The 23965-nt window shown below is 50.4% G+C and overlaps 1 protein-coding gene across 1 annotated transcript in view; it reads left to right on the forward strand.

Annotated features, from left to right (window-relative positions):
* LOC149437735 (integrin alpha-M-like) overlaps positions 1–23965 on the forward strand; it is a 35427-nt gene that overhangs the window by 6909 nt on the left and 4553 nt on the right. The window contains 22 exon segments of the mRNA XM_089660678.1: positions 4679–4809; positions 6536–6681; positions 7387–7540; positions 8364–8514; positions 10444–10517; positions 11731–11863; positions 12064–12203; positions 12484–12618; positions 13218–13454; positions 13623–13753; positions 14244–14398; positions 16095–16243; positions 16320–16424; positions 16506–16579; positions 16695–16836; positions 16912–17007; positions 18808–18887; positions 19555–19638; positions 22180–22246; positions 22328–22435; positions 23115–23198; positions 23374–23487. Coding sequence (XP_089516804.1) covers positions 4679–4809; positions 6536–6681; positions 7387–7540; positions 8364–8514; positions 10444–10517; positions 11731–11863; positions 12064–12203; positions 12484–12618; positions 13218–13454; positions 13623–13753; positions 14244–14398; positions 16095–16243; positions 16320–16424; positions 16506–16579; positions 16695–16836; positions 16912–17007; positions 18808–18887; positions 19555–19638; positions 22180–22246; positions 22328–22435; positions 23115–23198; positions 23374–23487 — 2690 coding nt within the window.

Genomic DNA, 23965 nt, shown 5'->3' on the forward strand with positions numbered 1-23965 from the left:
AGGCAAAACCGACCCGGCCACCACAGCCATGTCCTCCACACTGCCAGGTAACACCGACCCGGCCACCCCAGCCATGTCCTCCACACTGCCAGGTAACACCGACCCGGCCACCCCAGCCATGTCCTCCACACTGCCAGGCAAAACCGACCCGGCCACCACAGCCATGTCCTCCACACTGCCAGGTAACACCGACCCGGCCACCACAGCCATGTCCTCCACACTGCCAGGCAACACCGACCCGGCCACCACAGCCATGTCCTCCACACTGCCAGGTAACACCGACCCGGCCACCCCAGCCATGTCCTCCACACTGCCAGGCAACACCGACCCGGCCACCACAGCCATGTCCTCCACACTGCCAGGCAACACCGACCCGGCCACCACAGCCATGTCCTCCACACTGCCAGGCAAAACCGACCCGGCCACCACAGCCATGTCCTCCACACTGCCAGGTAACACCGACCCGGCCACCCCAGCCATGTCCTCCACACTGCCAGGCAAAACCGACCCGGCCACCACAGCCATGTCCTCCACACTGCCAGGTAACACCGACCCGGCCACCACAGCCATGTCCTCCACACTGCCAGGCAACACCGACCCGGCCACCACAGCCATGTCCTCCACACTGCCAGGCAAAACCGACCCGGCCACCACAGCCATGTCCTCCACACTGCCAGGTAACACCGACCCGGCCACCCCAGCCATGTCCTCCACACTGCCAGGCAAAACCGACCCGGCCACCACAGCCATGTCCTCCACACTGCCAGGTAACACCGACCCGGCCACCACAGCCATGTCCTCCACACTGCCAGGCAACACCGACCCGGCCACCACAGCCATGTCCTCCATACTGCCAAGCAACACCGACCCGGCCACCACAGCCATGTCCTCCACACTGCCAGGTAACACCGACCCGGCCACCACAGCCATGTCCTCCATACTGCCAGGCAACACTGACCCGGCCACCACAGCCATGTCCTCCATACTGCCAGGCAACACCGACCCGGCCACCACAGCCATGTCCTCCACACTGCCAGGTAACACCGACCCGGCCACCACAGCCATGTCCTCCACACTGCCAGGTAACACCGACCTGGCCACCACAGCCATGTCCTCCACACTGCCAGGTAACACCGACCCGGCCACCACAGCCATGTCCTCCACACTGCCAGGTAACACCGACCCGGCCACCACAGCCATGTCCTCCATACTGCCAGGCAACACCGACCTGGCCACCACAGCCATGTCCTCCATACTGCCAGGCAACACCGACCCGGCCACCACAGCCATGTCCTCCACACTGCCAGGTAACACCGACCCGGCCACCACAGCCATGTCCTCCAAACTGCCAGGTATCACCGACCCAACCACCACATCCCATGTCCTCCACACTGCCAGGTATCACCGACCCAACCACCACAGCCATGTCCTCCACACTGCCAGGTAACACCGACCCGGCCACCACAGCCATGTCCTCCACACTGCCAGGTAACACCGACCCAGCCACCACAGCCATGTCCTCCACACTGCCAGGTATCACCGACCCAACCACCACAGCCATGTCCTCCACACTGCCAGGTATCACCGACCCAACCACCACAGCCATGTCCTCCACACTGCCAGGTATCACCGACCCAACCACCACATCCCATGTCCTCCACACTGCCAGGTATCACCGACCCAACCACCACAGCCATGTCCTCCACACTGCCAGGTATCACCGACCCAACCACCACAGCTATGTCCTCCACACTGCCAGGTATCACCGACTCTACCACCACAGCCATGTCCTCCACACTGCCAGGTATCACCGACCCAACCACCACAGCCATGTCCTCCACACTGCCAGGTAACACCGTCCCAACCACCACAGCCATGTCCTCCACACTGCCAGGTATCACCGACCCAACCACCACAGCCATGTCCTCCACACTGCCAGGTATCACCGACCCAACCACCACAGCCATGTCCTCCATACTGCCAGGTAACACCGACCCGGCCACCACAGCCATGTCCTCCACACTGCCAGGTAACACCGACCCAGCCACCACAGCCATGTCGTCCACACTGCCAGGTATCACCGACCCAACCACCACAGCCATGTCCTCCACACTGCCAGGTAACAGACCCAGCCACCACAGCCATGTCCCCCACACTGCCAGGTAACAGACCCAGCCACCACAGCCATGTCCTCCATACTGCCAGGCAACACCGACCTGGCCACCACAGCCATGTCCTCCATACTGCCAGGCAACACCGACCCGGCCACCACAGCCATGTCCTCCACACTGCCAGGTAACACCGACCCGGCCACCACAGCCATGTCCTCCAAACTGCCAGGTATCACCGACCCAACCACCACATCCCATGTCCTCCACACTGTCAGGTAACACCGACCCGGCCACCACAGCCATGCCCTCCACACTGCCAGGTAACACCGACCCAACCACCACAGCCCATGTCCCCCACACTGCCAGGTATCACAGACCCAGCCACCACAGCCATGTCCTCCACACTGCCAGGTAACAGACCCAGCCACCACAGCCATGTCCTCCACACTGCCAGGTAACACCGACCCAGCCACCACAGCCATGTCCTCCACACTGCCAGGTAACTCCGACCCGGCCACCACAGCCATGTCCCCCACACTGCCAGGTATCACTGACCTGTCCACCACAGCCATGTCCTCCACACTGCCAGGTAACAGACCCAACCACCACAGCCATGTCCTCCACACTGCCAGTTAACACCGACCCGGCCACCACAGCCATGTCCTCCACACTGCCAGGTAACACCGACCCAACCACCACAGCCATGTCCCCCACACTGCCAGGTATCACCGACCCGGCCACCACAGCCATGTCCTCCACACTGCCAGGTAACACCGACCCAACCACCACAGCCATGTCCTCCACACTGCCAGGTAACACCGACCCGGCCACCACAGCCATGCCCTCCACACTGCCAGGTAACACCGACCCAACCACCACAGCCCATGTCCCCCACACTGCCAGGTATCACAGACCCAGCCACCACAGCCATGTCCTCCACACTGCCAGGTAACAGACCCAGCCACCACAGCCATGTCCTCCACACTGCCAGGTAACACCGACCCAACCACCACAGCCATGTCTTCCACACTGCCAGGTAACACCGACCCAACCTCCACAGCCATGTCCTCCACACTGCCAGGTAACACCGACCCAGCAACCACATCCATGTCCTCCACACTGCCAGGTATCACCGACCCAGCAACCACATCCATGTCCTCCACACTGCCTGGTAACACCGACCCAGTCACCACATCCATGTCCTCCACACTGCCAGGTAACACCGACCCGGCCACCACAGCCATGTCCTCCACACTGCCAGGTAACACCGACCTAACCACCACAGCCATGTCCTCCACACTGCCAGGTAACACCGACCCGGCCACCACAGCCATGTACTCCACACTGCCAGGTAACACCAACCCGGCCACAACAGCCATGTCCTCCACACTGCCAGGTATCACCAACCCAACCACCACAGCCATGTCCTCCACACTGCCAGGTAACACCGACCCGGCCACCACAGCCATGTCCTCCACACTGCCAGGTAACACCGACCCAGCCACCACAGCCATGTCCTCCACACTGCCAGGTATCACCGACCCAACCACCACAGCCATGTCCTCCACACTGCCAGGTAACACCGACCCAACCACCACAGCCATGTCCTCCACACTGCCAGGTAACACCGACCCAGCCACCACAGCCATGTCCTCCACACTGCCAGGTATCACCGACCCAACCACCACAGCCATGTCCTCCACTCTGCCAGGTAACACCGACCCAACCACCACAGCCATGTCCTCCAAACTGCCAGGTAACACCGACCCAGCCCCCACAGCCATGTCCTCCAAACTGCCAGGTAACACCGACCCAGCCACCACAGCCATGTCCTCCACACTGCCAGGTATCACCGACCCGGCCACCACAGCCATGTCCTCCACCCTGCCAGATATCACCGACCCGGCCACCACAGCCATGTCCTCCACACTGCCAGGTATCACCGACCCGGCCACCACAGCCATGTCCTCCACCCTGCCAGATATCACCGACCCGGCCACAACAGGCATGTCCTCCACACTGCCAGGTATCACCGACCCAACCACCACAGCCATGTCCTCCACACTGCCAGGTAACACTGACCCAACCACCACAGCCATGTCCTCCACACTGCCAGGTATCACTGACCCAACCACCACAGCCATGTCCTCCACACTGCCAGGTATCACCGACCCAACCACCACAGCCATGTCCTCCAAACTGCCAGGTAACACCGACCCGGCCACCACAGCCATGTCCTCCACACTGCCAGGTAACACCGACCCGGCCACCACAGCCATGTCCTCCACACTGCCAGGTATCACCGACCCAGCCACCACAGCCATGTCCTCCACACTGCCAGGTATCACCGACCCAACCACCACAGCCATGTCCTCCACACTGCCAGGTATCACCGACCCGGCCACCACAGCCATGTCCTCCACACTGCCAGGTAACACCGACCCGGCCACCAAAGCCATGTCCTCGACACTGCCAGGTGCTGGGAAGTCTCATATGAGCACAGGGGACTCTCACTGTCCCTGCTCCTCCCAGAACTGGAAGTGATCTTCGTTCCGGTGTCTCGGCAGAGTGCAATGTGAGAGGATTGGACATCGTCTTCCTCATCGATGGATCGGGGAGTATTGTGCCGAATGACTTCACATTGATGCTGAACTTTGTCACCAGAGTAATGGAAGAGTTCAGGGACACCAATACACAGGTGAGGTGTACCGTTCCTCCTCCCTCCCCCTCCCCCTCAATATGTCTCCCCCCTCTCCACTATATCTCCCCTGCCAGATTTTCCCCCCTCCTCTATATTCCCACCCCCTGCCAGATCTCCCCCCTCTCCTCAATATCCCCCTCAATATGTCTCCCCCCTCTCCTCAATATCCCCAAATCCAGATCTTCCCCCACTCCTCTATATACCCCCGCAGCCAGATCATCCCCCTCTCCTCTATATCCCCTCGCAGCCAGATCTTCCCCCACTCCTCTGTATCCCCCTCAATATGTCTCCCCCCTCCCCACTATATCTCCCCTGCCAGATCTTCCCCCCTCCTCTATATTCCCCCCACCAGATCATCCCCCTCTCCTCTATATCCTTAATTCCAGGTCTTCCCCCTCTCCTCTATATCCCCCCCTGCCAGGACTTCCCCCTCTCCTCTATATCCCCCCTGCCAGGACTTCCCCCTCTCCTCTATATCCCCCCTGCCAGGACTTCCCCCTCTCCTCTATATCCCCCCCTGCCAGGACTTCCCCCTCTCCTCTATATCCCCCCTGCCAGGACTTCCCCCTCTCCTCTATATCCCCCTGCCAGGACTTCCCCCTCTCCTCTATATCCCCCCCTGCCAGGACTTCCCCCTCTCCTCTAAATCCCCCCTGCCAGGTCTTCCCCCTCTCCTCTATATCCCTCCTTCCAGGTCTCCCCCCTCTCCTCTAAATCCCCCCTTCCAGGTCTCCCCCCTCTCCTCTATATCCCCTTCAATATGTCTCCCCCCCTCCACTATATCCCCCATACCAGGTCTCCCCCCTCCTCTATATCCCCCCTGCCAGATCTTCCCCCCTCCTCTATATTCCCCCCAGCCAGATCTTCCTCCTCTCCTCAATATCCCCCAATCCAGGTCTTTCCCCTCTCCTCTATATCCCCCCCAGCCAGATCTTCCCCCTCTCCTCTATATCCCCCAATCCAGGTCTTCCCCCTCTCCTCTATATCCCCCCCAGCCAGATCTTCCCCCTCTCCTCTATATCCCCAAATCCAGGTCTTCCCCCTGTCCTCTATATCCTCCCTTCCAGGTCTTCCCCCTCTCCTCTATATCCCCCCCAGCCAGATCTTCCCCCTCTCCTCTATATCCCCAAATCCAGGTCTTCCCCCTCTTCTCTATATCCCCCCTGCCAGTACTTCCCCCTCTCCTCCAAATCCCCCCTGCCTGGGCTTCCCCCTCTCCTCTAAATCCCCTCTGCCAGGTCTTCCCCCTCTCCTCTAAATCCCCCCTTCCAGATCTTCCCCTTCTCTTCTATATCCCGCCCCCCCCAGCCAGATCTTCCCCCTCTCTTCTATATCCCCCAATCCAGGTCTTCCCCCTCTCCTCTATATCCCCCCTGCCTGGGCTTCCCCCTCTCCTCTAAATCCCCCCCGCTAGATCCTTCCCCTCTCCTCTATATCCCCCTGCCAGGTCTTCCCCCTCTCCTCTATATCCCCCCTGCCAGGTCCTTCCCCTCTCCTCTATATCCCCCCTGCAGGTCCTTCCCTTCTCCTCTATATCCCCCCTGCCAGGTCCTTCCCCTCTCCTCAATACCCCCCCCCCCCCGCTAGGTCCTGCTCTCCTCTATATCCCCCCGCTAGGTCCTGCTCTCCTCTATATTGCACCATACCAGGTCTCTCCCCCCGTATGCCCCACTACATCTCATATTCTCCCCCACCATTAACCCTTTCCTCTCTTTCTCCGCAGTTCGCCCTCATGCAGTATTCCCATAGATTCCGGATGCATTTTGATTTCACCCAATTTTCAAAATCAAGAGATCCGGCACAGCTGACCAAGACCATTGACCAGCAGAAAGGGGGGACGCATACTTCCACCGCCATCCTGCTGGTGATGTACGCTCCCAGATCTTCTCCCCCCCTCCATGAATAAGTCTTCTCCTCCATATTGACAGTGAGGAGTGGCAGGACTGGTTCTCGGCCTCCAGATGCTCGGTGCCGGGGTGGAGTGACATCACTGGGGTGTATTTGTTAGTGCCGATCGCTCCACGGTGCACCCAGAAATGACACACATATCTGGGAAGTGTGTCCACATTTGTATGTATGACTGGTCCTCTGTCATATGACATTGGGCCCCTCTGGTAGCCCATCAGACGGGGGAACGGTCACCAGGTTCTGAAAGCCACCATATAACACAGGCACAGACCATCTAGACCACAATCCTGGCACATGGGGCAAATGCCTGAGACACACCCACACTTTAATCATTCTGCATTCATCTTTCAGGCCAGCTGGTGGAGCTGGAGGCTCCTTGTTGTATTTTCTAGGCTCCTTATTTTGCTTTTTTGTTGTAAAATGTGAATGTGTTACAGTAGTCACTCCACCCCTTCTCTGAGCAGTGGCCCCTCCCCCTCTAGAGCAGGGAGCGCTCCCATATCATTGTGATGTTTCAGTTGGACAGAAGCTTCCCCTGTGCTGTCGCTGTAGCTAACCCCTAGTGCTCCGGGAATCCCATGTTCTGTATTAAATGCTCCTTGTAGAGTGTGGTGACCTGAGAAAGCCGCACCTGACTCTCTATGTCTGCTGTGTTCTGATTGGCAGGCAGCAGCTCTTTGTGCCAGAGAGAGGTGCCCGAGACAACGCCGAGAAGGTTCTCATCGTCATAACGGATGGGGAAAGCATCCGCGATAGCACGCCTTTCTCGAGGTCCATCGCAGAAGCTGACAGACTCGGGGTTCGCCGCTTCGTCATCGGGGTAACTGAGACGCTGATGGTCTTTAACCGTTTGATGACCAGAGGTCACTGATGCCTAGATGACAGGAACCACTTCTATATTTTATATTGACAATTTATTTGGTGCACGGTTTTAATATAAAAGGCTTGTTTTATTTATTTTGGGCTGACAAAAAATTATTTTGATTGAGGTATTATATATATATATATATTTTTTTTTTAATACTCTAAATGTATCTACCTTTTGCAGGATTTAACAGATAAACACTAATATTTTTTTTTTATTACCGTAAATGTATCTGACAACTACAAGACTTAAGAAAAGATAAACCCTACAATTTTTTTTATAATACTGTAAACGTATCTGACAATTACACTACCGATTTTTATTTTTTTTTTTAATACTGTAATTGTATTTGACAATTGCAAAATTTAACAGATATACACCACCACCTACAGGCTGCAGCGCCAATTGCAGGCTTTAGTCCTATTTTGTCGGTGAAGTCTTCCGTCTACATGTGTATATTATGTCATAGCAGCTGTCTAGTCATCACATGACCAGGAACTACTCTGATTGGTTCCTGATCTCCAGTGCAGACGAGGTTTAGAAGCCAGCATCTGCACAGATGATGACGTTTCTCAAAGGACAGATGCTAATTAATGTATCCCCGGCACAGGGCGTCATGCTGGGGAATGTTAACATACAGGGCAGGAAGGGGTATATGAAAGAATGAAAGTCATGCCGATCCCATGGCTTCAGAACTTTCCTAGTCACTGATCGCTTATTTGTATAAAGTTGGTCATCTGACCTGCTCCAGCCTGACCATCCTCTCATTGGTCTACAGGTGGGAGAGGCTTTTACTGTCCCCAGTGCCTACCAGGAGCTGGTGACCATCGCCTCCCCGAAGCCTGAAGATCACCTCCTTCAGGTCAGTGACTTCTCCATCCTACAAAATTTCCAGAGGACGCTTCAGGAGAAAATCTTCGCCATCGAAGGTAACAGACGGAGCAGGAATGAATGGAAGCAGGTTAAAAGAGAACCCCAGACACATGTGCCATGAGTGCCCTGTAGGCCAAAAATACAGCCTGGCCTGGCACTTCCAGAAGATCCAGATCAGAGCTTCAGCTTAATCACATACCTCTCCTCTCCAGCACTCTCTTCATTCTTCATCACCCTTTGCTATCCACCCCTCTCTTCATCCTCTGTGGCCCCCTCCTCTCCACCCCTTTCTTCATTCTTTATGGTCCCCTCCTCTCTGCCTCTCTTTGTATCCCCTATTACCCTCTCCTCTCTATCCCTTTCTCTTCATCCTTTATCACCCTCTCCTCTCCACCCCTCTCTTCATCCTCTAATGCCCCCTCCTCTCCACCCCTCTCCTCTCCATCCTTTATCACCCTCTCCTATCCACCCCTCTCTTCATCCTCTATGGCCCCCTCCTCTCCACCCCTCTCTCTTCATCCTTTATCACCCTCTCCTCTCTACCCCTCTCTTCATCCTCTATGGCCCCCTCCTCTCCACCCCTCTCTCTTCATCCTTTATCACCCTCTCCTCTCCACCCCTCTATTCATCCTCTAGGGCCCCCTCCTCTCCACCCCTCTCTCTTCATCCTTTATCACCCTCTCCTCTCCACCCCTCTTTTCATCCTCTATGGCCTCATCCTCTCCACCCCTTTCTTCATTCTTTATGGTCTCCTCCTCTCTGCCTCTCTTTTTATCCTCTATTACCCTCTCCTCTCCATCCCTTTCTCTTCATCCTTTATCACCCTCTCCTCTCCACCCCTCTCTTCATCCTCTATGGCCCCCTCCTCTCCACCCCTCTCTCTTAATCCTTTATCACCCTCTCCTCTCCACCTTTCTCTTCATCCTCTATGGCCCCCTCCTCTCCACCCCTCTCTCTTCATCCTTTATCACCCTCTCCTCTCTACCCCTCTCTTCATCCTCTATGGCCCCCTCCTCTCCACCCCTCTCTCTTCATCCTTTATCACCCTCTCCTCTCCACCCCTCTATTCATCCTCTAGGGCCCCCTCCTCTCCACCCCTCTCTCTTCATCCTTTATCACCCTCTCCTCTCCACCCCTCTCTTCATCCTCTATGGCCTCCTCCTCTCCACCCCTCTTTTCATCCTCTATGGCCTCCTCCTCTCCACCCCTTTCTTCATTCTTTATGGTCTCCTCCTCTCTGCCTCTCTTTTTATCCTCTATTACCCTCTCCTCTCCATCCCTTTCTCTTCATCCTTTATCACCCTCTCCTCTCCACCCCTCTCTTCATCCTCTATGGCCCCCTCCTCTCCACCCCTCTCTCTTAATCCTTTATCACCCTCTCCTCTCCACCCCTCTCTTCATCCTCTATGGCCCCCTCCTCTCCACCCCTCTCTCTTCATCCTTTATCACCCTCTCCTCTCCACCCCTCTCTTCATCCTCTATGGCCCCCTCCTCTCCACCCCTCTCTCTTAATCCTTTATCACCCTCTCCTCTCCACCCCTCTCTTCATCCTCTATGGCCCCCTCCTCTCCACCCCTCTCTCTTCATCCTTTATCACCCTCTCCTCTCCACCCCTCTCTTCATCCTCTATGGCCTCCTCCTCTCCACCCCTTTCTTCATTCTTTATGGTCCCCTCCTCTCTGCCTCTCTTTTTATCCTCTATTACCCTCTCCTCTCCAACCCTGTCTTCATCCTCTATAGTCCCTTCCTCTCCACCCCTCTCTTCATTCTCTATCATTCCTCTCCTCTCCACCCCTCTCTTCATTCTCTATCATTCCTCTCCTCTATCACCCCTCTCTTCATTCTCTATCATTCCTCTCCTCTATCACCCCTCTCTTCATCCTCTATCTTGTTCTCCTCCCCTCTCCTCATCCTCTATGGCCCCCTCCTCTCCCTCTTTCTTCATCTTCTGTTGACAACACCTTCTTCGTTCCTCTTGCCCCCAGGTACACAGTCTGCAAATGGAAGTTCTTTCCATCTTGAGATGTCTCAGGAGGGGTTCAGCGCAGTTCTGACATCGGTAAATATGAACTATCTCACATTCCCATTTACTACTGGAACCAAAAACTTACACCACAAAGCCCCCCCCACACACACACACACACACACACACACACACACACTGCTCCAATTCAGGGTCCCTTCTACCTGGATTCAGATGCAGATTCTCAGCTTTTGGCGGTGTCCCCTTCTCCTGAGGTATTTGCGGGTTTTTTATACAACATACTTCCCCGTTACTTCATGTTTATGATTTCCTTTTTACACGACACCAATTGGTAGAATTATTATGTATGCAGCTTGGATTACTCCATTCCAAATTAAATAAAGTCCCTCTAGGGGTATCTGTATACACAGATCCTGCCCAACCCTCCATGGTGTCCCCACACACTGACCAGAAATGAGGGGTCGGAGTTCTGAAGATGTAGGCCAGGAAGTCCCTGTCCCTGTGTGGACCTCCTGTGGATAGAATAGGTGCCATCCAAACCAGCCATTCCTGAGACCTCAGAAATAATCATGGGGGTAGAGCTGAGAGATGTTCAGACAGAAGAGGAGACAACATACCTCCTCGGTTTAGGCTTCCAAGGTCCTTGTATAACCCTGAAAAGTTAATCTGTCTTTTATAATTGTACTGTTTTTACTAGAACTGCCATTTTCCCTGGAGAGGTTGCATTCCAGAACATATCTAGATTCAGAGTAGACCATATGCCTGCTATAGGGCCGACAAGCACAAGAGGACCCTGTCTTGTTACAATTGAGGGTCATTCATGCCTTTGAGAAAGGAAACTGTCGTTGAGATAGAGAGGTCGTTATTGGCTTTGCTATGGGGCTCCATTATCCATGGTTATGACGTGAAAGCATGATAAAGGACCATACAATTCTGATAATGGATACAATGTGTGGGGGGGGGGGGTACAACTATAAACTGCCCAGGGTGCAGATATGAGGTGCCCTTTAGAGGGGATAATGGACCTGTAGACCCTCAAGCCAGGAACTGTCTTCTTGGTATAGAAGGTTGACGTGATGACGCATGAATTCTGTTCCAAGAAGGAAACTCTGCACTTACTGTATATTTGATGGCATAGATCTGCCCTGTAAGCCGATTGGGTAACCTGTCTCACCAAAATATTTAAAAGCCGAGTCAGCAATAGGAAGTGACATTCACAATTACTGAATGAAGCTTCCATCACCATGAAGATCTCATATCCCCTTTTTAATGCCGCCTTCTTCTCCAGAGAGGGCCCATCCTTGGGGCAGTAGGTGCTTATGACTGGTCTGGAGGGATATCCATGTACTTGGACGGTCGGCAGAATGGCACCTGGATAAATGCTACAAAGGATCGAACCGACATGAAGGATTCTTACATGGGTGAGAAAACCATTGATTACAGAGCTGTACGGATGTCACAAGATTCTTGTATGTCACACAATTCATAAACTAGCATCAATGATCACTAGAATCCTACAAATGGTGGATATGGAAGGTGGAAGCTAAGGTTAGAGGGAGCTTATTACACGTCTGTAAAATGGATCTATCTCCACCATGACTCTTCTCTTCTCCTTGTACAGGTTATGCAGTCCAGCAGGTGCAGTGGGACACATTGGCCATTGGTGCACCAAGATACCAACATCTGGGCAGTGTCTTCATCTACAAGAATAATCCAACAACATCGGAGTGGAGCCAGGTGGCTGCATTCACCGCAGACAAGGTGACAGAGGGGTGCAGGAGTGGGAGGTTCAACGGATGGAAAGGCAACCTTTCAAAGATTCAATGGTTGAAGAGGTTGGAGACCACAGATACAGCTAGACACATGACAAGATTTAGAGGAAGCAGAAGTTGACAAGATTGTCAGGATGTTTCTGGGAATGGATGGGAGGAGAGCAATGAGTCTCATTTTTGGGAAGACATTTATGATAAGAACATCTGAGAATTCTCTGTGATCCTCCACTTATACACAAGTTCTTTATATGTACAATCTGTCTTCTTAGATTGGGTCATACTTTGGGTCGGTGCTCAGTATCCTGGCTTTGAATTCCACACACTCTCTTCTTGTGGTTGGGTCCCCAACGTATTTCTCTCCTCAAGCCCCAGGAGGGCGAGTGTACCTATGTCCTGTCACCGAGGTGAGGCCTAGACTGCTAATCAATGATGTTCTAACCCTCTGTGTTTACTTGATGACAGTACAAGAAGAGATGCCAGTAAGTTGGTTGTTTCAGGTGTATAAATCAGTTTAATTGCACCTTCTTCCCTTTGGGAAGACATTGAACAGTAATTATCCTCAATCCCTGTTTATCGTTCTGTCCCCATAATACTAAAAAGAACACTGAAGCCCACTGTGACCTTCTGGAAGTGGCCTTCAAGTCTTCATGGTCTCATTTATTAGAGGAAGACTATAGCCTGGTACTCATCCATTTTCCTGCAACTTTGGAGATGCCAAATCCATCTTCCATCTCCTTGTCTCAGCATTTTCCATGACTGCTCATATTTATGTGTGGAGTCCTCCAGAGCAATAGATACCTGTGATGGTCCTAGTGATCATAGCTCTGCCTTTAGCTATAATTGATTACAATTTACCAAACTGGGTTGAGCCTGAGATGCTGAAATTTAGGTACAAAGAGGAATTCTATGAGACCTATGAAATTGTTTCAGTTCCCTTATTATTTTTAACTACATTATAATAATTACTATTAGCTTCCAGCTTTGATCTTTTCTTGTGTTTCAGGTCAGGAACGCCTGGCACCCTAGAGGACCATCTGTCACTATGACATGTCCAGAGACCCTTCAAGGTGACCCCAGCCAATCTGTAGGTCATTTCGGTTCTGCCATCTCTGTTCTACCAGACATGACTGGAGATGAGCTACCAGACTTGGCAGTTGGTGCCCCATGCGAAGACAACTATCAGGGAGCCATCTACATCTTTCCAGGTCAGAGTGAGAGCTTCAGGACTTCATATATACAGGTACCCATCTTTTTCTTCTGCCAGTCTACAACTGTGATGATTCTATTCAGGTGTCAGTTACTCTTTGTGTCCGCTCACATTGGTTGGCTCTCTGTTGAGAATGGAATGTTATGTCAGGTTATTTTTCCTCTGCTGTGTTTTCATTTATGGTTCCTTCCCTTTCTACAGCGCATTACTGGTCGGCAGGTCAGTGGTGGCATCAGGTTCTTTGGCAGGTCACTGAGTGGAAATCTGGACATGACGGGGGACAATCTGCCAGATCTTGCAGTGGGAGGTGAAGGACTAGTCTTGGTAGTGAGGTGAGAAGAAAATGAAATTAGTTATTAGATCTTTTTTATCCTGGTGTGACTTCATCACCAAATCATCACCTCTGGACTTTACTGTATGTTATCTATGGTGCCTTCACTGGAAGCCTCCTGGGACAGTATGCCAATCACTCTCTCCAAGATGGTAAAGGACCTCTGGGTAATGTGTATGGCCAGACAGAATCACTGCTGCTCTCTCAGGAGTGATGAACACCTACAATGAGGGGGCAGAAATAAAATGTTGGATTCCCCAATATGTCTTCTGGTCATGGAAATGCACCTTGCACAATGTTGCTTACATATGGTGCAGGAACTCCAACTGAGGCCAAATCCTGTGCCACAATGTACAATCAGCTTGTATAAAGGGAAATTCAACAACCTGAAAAGGACCAATAATCCTCATTGTACATGTTATGGTACCACGCTGTTTGTCTTTTACAAAACCTCCATAAATAACCATTTTGAATCTCTGACTCCTCTGTAGGTCTCGACCGGTTCTGGGTGTCTCAGTCGGCATGACATTTGATCCCATTGAGATACCCCTCTCATTCTACGAGTGCTCAGATCAGTTCAAAGCTGGGAGTGCAATAAAACTCATCGTCTGCTTCTTCAGCTACCAGAAAAACACCAGGGCAACAGGTGAGCCAGGTGGGGGGGGGGGGTTGACCAGAAGAGTCATCATTTCCTGGGACAATCAGAGGTACCAGACTGAGATCTTATAGCTGTTGCATCTATACTCTCAGAGGGCTTCAAACCAGCTCACTTCTGCAAAACACATATGGCAGATTGGGAGTAATGCCTTTATTGTACATTGCTTTAGTACAGAAGAATATTGGGTTTTCTTTGTATGAGAAAAGTGTCCATGAAAATATAGATTGCTGCTCCGGGTTTAAGCCAGAGAGGTGGTCAGATGGGAAGAGTCAGAGCCAGGGAGTGAAAAAGGTGTGCACTATCCACACTATTCCCCATACAATCCATCCCGGGTCCAATCAACACTGACCCACTTACCATACAAACCATCACCACACCATCAAATTGTACAAAGGATAGTGCCCTGTGCCATCCAAACTATACCCTATACAATCAACCCTCGCCCCCGTACAATCCAGACCATCTGCCTTAACCATCCAAACCCTTATTCATATCTTCTAAACGATCATCCCCTGTACCATCAAAACTGCCTGGCATACATTCTAAACCATCCCCTGTACCATCCAAACCACTCTGCCGTACCATCCTAACTATCCTTGGCACCTTTCAAACCCTCTCCTGCACCATCTAAACATCTTCCATACAGTTAAACCATCTCCTATACCATCCAAACCATACATGGTACCATCTAAGCCCTCTCTTGTACCCTCTAAACATCCTATACCATCCAAACCATCCCTGAGACCATCTAAACCCTCTCTTCTACCATTGATACATTCTCTATACTACTCAAACCATCCCCCATATCATCCAAACCATCCTCCACATTATCCAAACCATTGCCTGTATAATCCAAACCATAGTCCATACTATTCAAACCCTCCCATGCATCATCCACACTATCCCTTGGTATCATCCAAACCTTCCCCTATCCAAACTGTGACTGCATCCATCCACACAATCCACCATGTCATCCAAACTATCCCTTAAACCTTCCTTGGTACCATCTAAATATCCTCCCATACCATCCAAACTATCTCTTGTATAATTCAAACCATCTTCTGTATCATCCAACCCCTTAACTGTACCATCCAACCCATCCCACATATCTTGGTCACTATGACTGTCTTTATCACAAAGTTCTGAGTCTGGTCCATCAAGTTGCACTACACAGGGACTCCAGGGCCACAATGGTACTGAAATGAAGGGAAGGGCCAGACACTAGTCACTGGGATGAAAGAATACTTAGAGGGTCTAAGTAGGAAGTACCAGCGCCTCTGTAGAATTATAAATCTATTACAGGTAGGGCAAAGAAAGTGGAATTCCAGACAAACACAGCTAGAAACCACATAGAATTACCATTTTACCTGCCAATAAATATGTACGTTTGTTCAGCTACTCCTGTGATTTACAGATGCCTGCCACACAGCCCATTCAGGAAGATCGCCCTCCTGCTAGTTGGGCAGAGGTGATGATGGCCATTCATAGGCCAATGAGCGTAAAGATACTAAGCCAGGATATAAGCGTGTCACTTGCTTGGCTGGGCGGTGGTGTATGAATCACAGGACTGTCTGAACAGGATTGCCAGTCCATTAGCTGGAGAAGCAGCCACAATGTACACATGTAAGCCATGTGTTCAGACATTTGCCTGTTCCACTTTATATCTTTTCACATTCTTTCTCAGTGGAGGACTTTGGTCAGGTGACATACTCTCTCCTCCTGGATGCTGGTCGCACCAACACTCGGGCCCTCTTCCCCAAAGCTGGGCGCTCCCTCAATGCCAACCAGCGTCTGTCAGGGGAAGCATGTGCAGACCATTCCATCCAAATTCCTGTGAGTACCTCTCTATCTGTAGACCATATAAAGCTGAGAAGATCATGTCTCTCACCCGTCCTGTCTCTGTGTCTAGGAGTGTGTGGAAGACTCTCTGTCCTCTCTCCGAGTCTCGCTCAATTTCTCGCTTGCTGGAATTCCTGTGCTGAGTGAGGACTCCCCATCCAACCACTCTGCAGAGGTAACTCTCCACTCTCCACGCACTATGTAGGGTATTGCAGATCACAGACCTGGTCACATACCTTCAGATCTTTCTCCACAGGTCCCATTTCAGAAGAACTGTGGTGGCGACGGGGTGTGTGAGGACAATCTGAGCCTGAAGATCACCTTCATAGGGTGAGATGGAGGACCTTGTTCTGTCATCAGCCTGACCGATGAAAGCGTTCTCTCTTGGGTGGTTTTGGGTGTCTCATGAAAGCTGGTGTGACCATCTTATTCCTTTATCTAACAGTGTCAACCAGCTGGTGGTTGGAGTGACTCTTGACATCAACATGACAGTCTTGGTGAAAAACGAAGGTGAAGATTCATACAACACTCGTGTTATCATCCCCTTCCCCTCCGGCTTGTCATATCGCCTGGTGTCTCTCATTGAGGTAATGGGGAGCTGTCTCTTCTCCGGCTCCTCGGTATGGTGGAGCAGTTGTAATCTAATTTTATTCATCTTGTAGAGCAACAAGAAAGTGACGGTTTCATGTGCCTCTCTGGAAGGTCAGAGAGTGGTGAACTGTGGGGTGAACAGACCTCTCCTGAGACCCAACACCACGGTAAGAGGAGAGAGCCTGAGAGAGGGTGCTAGAGTGCTGGTGTGTGAGAGAGCAATGAACGCTATGCAGAAAGGGCTACAAAAGAAAGAACCCGGAGACTGATTAACATCGAATATGATGCTCTGATGTGAGCATAACCAAGTTATAACTCCGGCACTTAACCTAAACGTCAGTTATTGACCTCTAATACTAATTATAAACCTCAATGTAACACCGAACTTACTTGTAGCCCCACCTACTAATTGTCCAGATCACAACTATACCCTAAACCCCAACAACCATTCTTCTTTCCAGTTCTGACCTTAACCAAGAACCTTCAGATTAACCCAAACTTTAACCCCAACCTAACACTAATTCTCAGTTCCTAACCCTAAAATTTCTCCCCTAACCCCAACCTTCAAATCTATCCCGACCTCCTCCACTCTTCCTACCACTCCATCCCCCACAGCTATCTCCTCCTATACCACTATCCCGTCCCTTCTAGATTGTAAGCTCGAAAGAGCAGGGCCCTCGAACCCCTCGTGTATTGTATTGGTATTGTTCTGTCACATGTTCTGTCCCCCTCTGTAATGTACAGCGCTGAGCCAACTATTGGCGCTTTATAAATACTGTATAATAATAATAATAATATCCCAAATGCTAACACCCAACCTTCAAACTATCTTCAAAAATCTTTAAACTTCAAAACCTTTAACCAACCCTAAAGCAGCATTCCCCATCTTTTTACCCTAGAAGAACCCTTGGAATAAATGTTAGGTCTTGGGGAACCCCTGCTAAACCCCAGTTCATTGGCGGAGCAATGAAAAGAGTGCCTTCCCCTACAGTAATGGTCAGACGCCACACTTGGATAACTAAAAAAGATCATTGGTGCCATGTCGCTGACTCTGACATGTAGCATTGGCCCCAGATCCATGTAGGCACCATTAAATAGGAGGTCAATCAGCTAGCAACCTCTAGAGCAGTGTTTCTCAACTCCAGTCCTCATGGACCCCCAACAGGTCATGTTTTCAGGATTTCCCTCAGATGAAACAGCTGTGGTAATTACTAAGGCAGTGAAACTGATCAAATCACCTGTGCAAAATAATGGAAATCCTGAAAACATGACCTGTTGGGAGTCCATGAGGACTGGAGTTGAGAAACACTGCTCTAGAGGAACATGGATGGAGAATGGCTGGACCATCAACCTAATCTTCATCCTTCAAATTACCGTTACACTAAACCTATCCTGACACTCCAAGCCTCAACCTAACCCTCAACCCTCACCATACACAGAACCCTCAACCCAACCCACACTCTTAACGTAACCCAACTCTGTCACTTTGACCCCCTGGCCCTTGGTCTAATCCTCAACCTATCCCTGACCCCCGATCTCTCAACCTAACTCCAAAATAACAGCACTGATATGTACTGCTGATCTGGAATTGAAACTGTAAAGGAGTGCTGGGACACCCAAACACTTGGTTTGATTGAAGCATGGCACAACCACAAGGGAATGACTTCTCCAGTCACTTGAGAGGGGTCTCTTGGAGGTCCTGTATGGAGGTTGTCAGGGCGGTGGCAAATATAAGGCATGAGCACATATGAATTGAGCAGAATGACACAAATCTAAAGCAGCAGAGTCTGAGCCAGGCTGTAGAGGGTCCCCATGGTGGATTGGGGGGGGGGGGGGGGGGGGGAGTCTGCCATTAAGACAGTACAAGCAGATGATGGCCAGAATGTCAGTGACCCACCCCCCCCCCCCCAGTGAGAATCATTCACATCTTTTCCCCACTCACACCTCACTTCTGGGGTCTCTTCCAGGCCATCTTCCTGGTGGGTTTTCACGTTTCAGCGAACGCTGCCCTGGGGAACTCTCTGACAATGTCAGCCAACGTGAGCAGGTAAGTGACCACTGGGAACATGTGGGAGGAACAGACCTGATGTGTTGCCACCCTGTGAGATCGAAGGGCAGAACAGTTCATGCAGGCCTCATCTGCTCTGCAGCTGCACCATCAATTTACATGGACCCGATTTACTAAGCTGGCCGGAGGGTCGCCAACATTCAATCACATGAAGGCGAGGTTCTGTTTTATCCAAGTGTTCCCATACACCACTAGAACTGAACTACCAATGGGAAGGTCCATGGAGGAGCCAGGCACTTTCTTGAGGTCCCTCCTATCAGGTGGAGGAGCCAGAGGGCAGAGACAAGTGATGATACTGACATAATGGCGGGCCCCAGATTACGTGGCTTTGGGGGGCTCTAGAGGGGATTCACCATGGCCACATGTTTTGCTGGTCTTCATTGTCACCGAAAGTGACAGGAAATCCGAAATGTTAGAGTTGTCACCTGAACAGGAGGGGAGGAGAAATCTCCCGAATCCTGCACAGTGCGGTGGGTGGCAATGGACAAGAAGTCCAAAAATGAAGTGGTCCTTAAAGGTGTGCCAGAGTGGAGTCTCACATAGATGTGGCCTTTTTTAGCATTCCCCTTGTGCCATCTTAGCTGGATAACTTTGGGCCGTTATTGAAGGCTCCTCCAAGCACTTCTATCTCTGCTTCTGTTTTCAGCGATTACAGACGAGCCCCCACCGATCGAATGATGTCCTCATCTCAGCTGAGCGTCCGCTATGCCATCTACGTTACCATCACCAGGTGAGTAAAAGAAAGTGGAGATGGAATCCGGCGATGGAAAATTCCATGTCCATCTGACAAGGGTTGGACAATCTGACTACCCCATGTAGTCTTCTGGATCCGCTTTGGCCATAGGCAGGAATGCTCCGGTTTCAGGAGGGTTCCTCAGCACCCCTCAACGTGCTGCCTACAGTCACGGGTTATCTGGGGGGAGACAAGAATGATCGGAAGAGGTTTGTTCTCACACTTCTTCCTCCTACGAGTGCTGGCAGCTGGGGCCATCTGTGGCCACCGGAGACATTGGGGGGGTCATTCGTGTCCAGACCTGCAGAACAAAAACTTTTGTTTCATTTCAAATCGATTTGTTGAGTTACTAATTTTGTATTTTTGCATTCGTAACGAAAATTTGGTTTGTTTATTTGTTTTTGACCAGATTCAAATTTTTTTCCAATGATTCAATTCGAATTGAAAATATGGAATCGATCCAGATTTATTGTGAAGAACAACTGGTTCTATTCTATTCAGAATTCAAATTTGCTATATTCTTTCTGCTCTTTTCAATTATTTTCTAATCTATTCTTTTCTATTCCATTTCAAATTCGACATTTCAGAAGACGGCTGTATTTTTTCTATTTTTATTTTATTCGAATTTCAGAGGATGACTATATTCTAATTTTATCCTATTCTATTTTTTTCTATTCTTTTCCTTTTTGTTTCATTCTTTTCAATTAAAAATTTGAATTTCGAAAGACGGCTATATTCATTCTATTCTATTCTTATTTTTTCTCTTCTATTCCTTTATTTTCTGCTCTATTCTGTTTTATTCTATTCGTTTCAAAATTTCAGAAGTCGGCTATATTCTTTCCATTTTATTCTACTCGAAATTTGAATTTCAGAAGATAGCTGCAATCTTTTTCATTCTAGTCTGTTCTATTTGAATTCGAATTTTGGAAGACTGCTATATTCTTTCTATCCTCTTCTTTTTTCAATTCCATTTCATTTTTTTGGAAGACGTCTATAATCTTTCTATTCTGTTTCTTTGTTTTCTACTTTATTCTTTTATTTTCTGTTCTATTCTATATTTTTCCTAATTCGAATTTCAGAAGACAGCGATATTCTAATACACAAAATCTGTGAAAGAAATCAGCAAAAGCCAGCAATGTTCATAGTTTTCGTTTTTTGATTCCATTCCATTTTCAAATTCTATTCCAATAATCCATTATTTTGGCTGAACATTTTGTTATCTGTAAATTCTTTACAATTGTAATTCAGATTCCTGCGAATTGCTGCATAACGAAAATGTTGTCCAAATTTTGATTCGGAACAAAATGAACCGCGCGTCTATTTGTGGCTGGGGCTCCTCGGTTTCTCACAGAGCTTTGTTTAGGATTTAATGCCGACATTTTGAGTTGTCACCAGAACAGGTGTCAGAAGATCGCGCTTCTCTTCCGGTGACACCTGTCTGAAGCTGGACATACATTGAGAGATTTTCTCCATTCATCCCTCTGGTTCAGGGGTAGGCAACCTGCGGCTCTCCAGTTGTTGCAGGACTACAAGTTCCATCATGCCTCTGCAAGTCATAGCTGTAACTGTCAGTTTTGTAATGTTGCAATGCCTCATGGGAAATGTAGTTCCACAACAGCTACAGAGCTGTACGTTACCTACCCCTGCTCTGGTTGAACGAAAAAACCCTCAAGATTCCCACATGAACACAGGAGATGTGGATGCAGGAATCCCCCTCACTGGGCTATTGTATTCCGAGAGAAGGGACTCCCCCCCCCTCCCCCACCCCCCGTCAGAGAACACTGAGCAAGGCGGCAGCGGCTGATCGAATGCTGGTTTTCCAGCAGAATCGTTCTACAGAATCCGATTGCAGACAGTTCTTGCTGAATCGGCCAAATTTCGATATGTGTATGTCCAGCTTTAGAGAGAACTAATCTCAGTGACTGCTGGTCACAGGAGATTCGGAGACCCACCATCGGTGTCTCCATTGTGCTGCTCATGGTTCTCCTTGCTGGAGAGGAAGCCGTACCTGAGGAAGAATCTCCCTTCTTCTGCTTCATCCATTCTGTGGATCTGTGCTTCCTCCACCTCTATCATTACCCCACCAGGCATCTAGGGGGCAGCTCTGACATGAGAAAGCAAAGTCCCACGTCCATCAAAATGGTGGCCTCTACACAAGACATGGTAAGTTAGTAATGGGGAGAAGATCAGCTGCTGGGGGACCACAGACAATACTGGTCCTTTGACCTTTTGGGGCACGCCTTCCATAGCTCAATTCCGCAAAAAAAAAAAATGGGAGGGGCAATAGTTTACTGCATGATATTAAACATGGCTTTCCACTTCCGGGAAGGTGGTCTTTATATGAGCTACGAGAGGAGCGCTGCCTGTTGGTACTGCTAGTTCGGAGGGGTAATCCGACTACTGCAAACCATTTCATGCATTTCTTGGTAACCGACTATCAGGGGGAGACCTTCCTTGGATGGGATCATAGGGGGGGAGGCGAGTGTTAGAGGCACTTCTTACCCCGCAACTCACACTCACTGTCTGTGCTTGTTGTAGCCTCGAAGAGTCCAGCAAATACCAGAACTTCTCCAACGGTGACTCCACCATACAGCATATCTACAGGGTAAGAGTAGACAGGGTGGGGAATTAAAACCTCATCCCAGCAGCCTCTTCCATGTAACCACCCCCTTCTCCCTGTCCTCAGGTCATTAACCTGGGCCAGCGGTCACTCCCTCTCACCGTCATCTTCATGGTACCAGTGAGGTTGGGGGAGACGTCCATCTGGGAGACGAGGAACATTACAAGTTCTAAGGTAACTACGCCCACCACAGAGGTTGGCACCGTGACTTGACCCTCCAATACGTCCAGGTTCCCCATTGTCATGGAGGCATCATTAATATATTGATAAGGTCTGTAGATTACCCCCCCCCCCCCCCAAGTCTGGGTCTACATGTTGGTAGTGCACTCCTGATGATTACACATGATCTATAAATTAGATGCAGCAACACAGTGTCCAATTTCAGGTCAGTCTGCTCCCCCCTAGCTGGGGGCTACAGATCAGAGACCCCACATAAGTTATTAGGGGGAGTAGGATCATGGATGAGGTACAGCAGGAATTTCAGAGGACACAATGGAAGATGAGGTGGGCTAATAAAGTGAGATCTTAGATGAGACAGTGGGGTCAGGAGGACCACAGGTTATGCAGTGGGCCCCAGATGAGGTAATAGAGTAAGTAGGATTATAGATGAAATAATGGAGTCAGGAAGTAACCCAGGTGAGACAGTTAGTTGAGGAGGGACCCAGCTGAGACAGTGTGGTGAAAAGGGACCCCAGCTGAGACACTGGGGTAAAAAGGGACCCCAATGAGGTAATGGAGTGCAGGAGTATCCCTTATGAGACAGTGAGGCAAGGAGAGGGATCCAAGTTTAGGCATTGTGGTATGGAGTGGGTTCTGGGGTGAAGGCCTATCATGTGCCTCTTTTTTTTCCCAGCCAGACATCTCCACATGTACTGAAGCCAGAGAAGGCCCCGGCGCTGAGAAGTACCAGGAGATCCTGGCAAGAAGTCCAATTCTGGTAAAGCGATGGAAACCAGTTCTCAGTGCCCCTCTTGAATGATGTTCTCTGATGTTTTCTTAGCCCAGAGTTGTCTCCTTTGTCCTCCACATCCCCTTTTCTTCTCTTGGGGGGTTTCATTCCCTCTGGAGTAGTCCCCTCCATATCATCCTCTGATTCCTCCTCCTCTCCCCAGAACTGTTCTGTTGGTTGGTGTGTCAGAGTGGAGTGTCAGATTCGGGATCTGGAGGTTCAGAGTTCTGTAAACTTCACTATCAGCGGATCTGTGACTGAAGGATCCGTCACTCAGGTAGGTACAGTCTGTCCAGACGTAGGTACACTCTACAGTCGAGTAGATCACAGACATAGACAGAATATATAATTGGTCCTTCCTGGGGAGGTTGGGTCGCCCAGATTGTCATACATAGCAGACATTGTACACCTAAATGGGCAGTCCTGACACCATTCAGTTGGGGGCTCTTTCGCCATCCCCCAGAAACAGCTACACATATGGCCATACAATGTTCTCCATCTCAGAAACATGTCCGTATGAACCCCACCCTTCACTGTACCTCCCAGACGCGTCCATACAATGTCCTCCATCTCAGAGACATGTCGTATGACCCCCACCCTTCACTGTACCTCCCAGATGCGTCCATACAATGTCCTCCATCTCAGAGACATGTCCGTATGACCCCCACCATTCACTGTACCTCCCAGACGCGTCCATACAACGTCCTCCATCTCAGAAACATGTCCGTATGAACCCCACCCTTCACTGTACCTCC

The sequence above is a fragment of the Staurois parvus genome, unplaced genomic scaffold, assembly GCF_062004578.1.
Source record: "Staurois parvus isolate SC_StPar_1 unplaced genomic scaffold, SC_StPar_1.0 ptg001262l, whole genome shotgun sequence".
NCBI classification, from domain to species: domain Eukaryota; kingdom Metazoa; phylum Chordata; class Amphibia; order Anura; family Ranidae; genus Staurois; species Staurois parvus.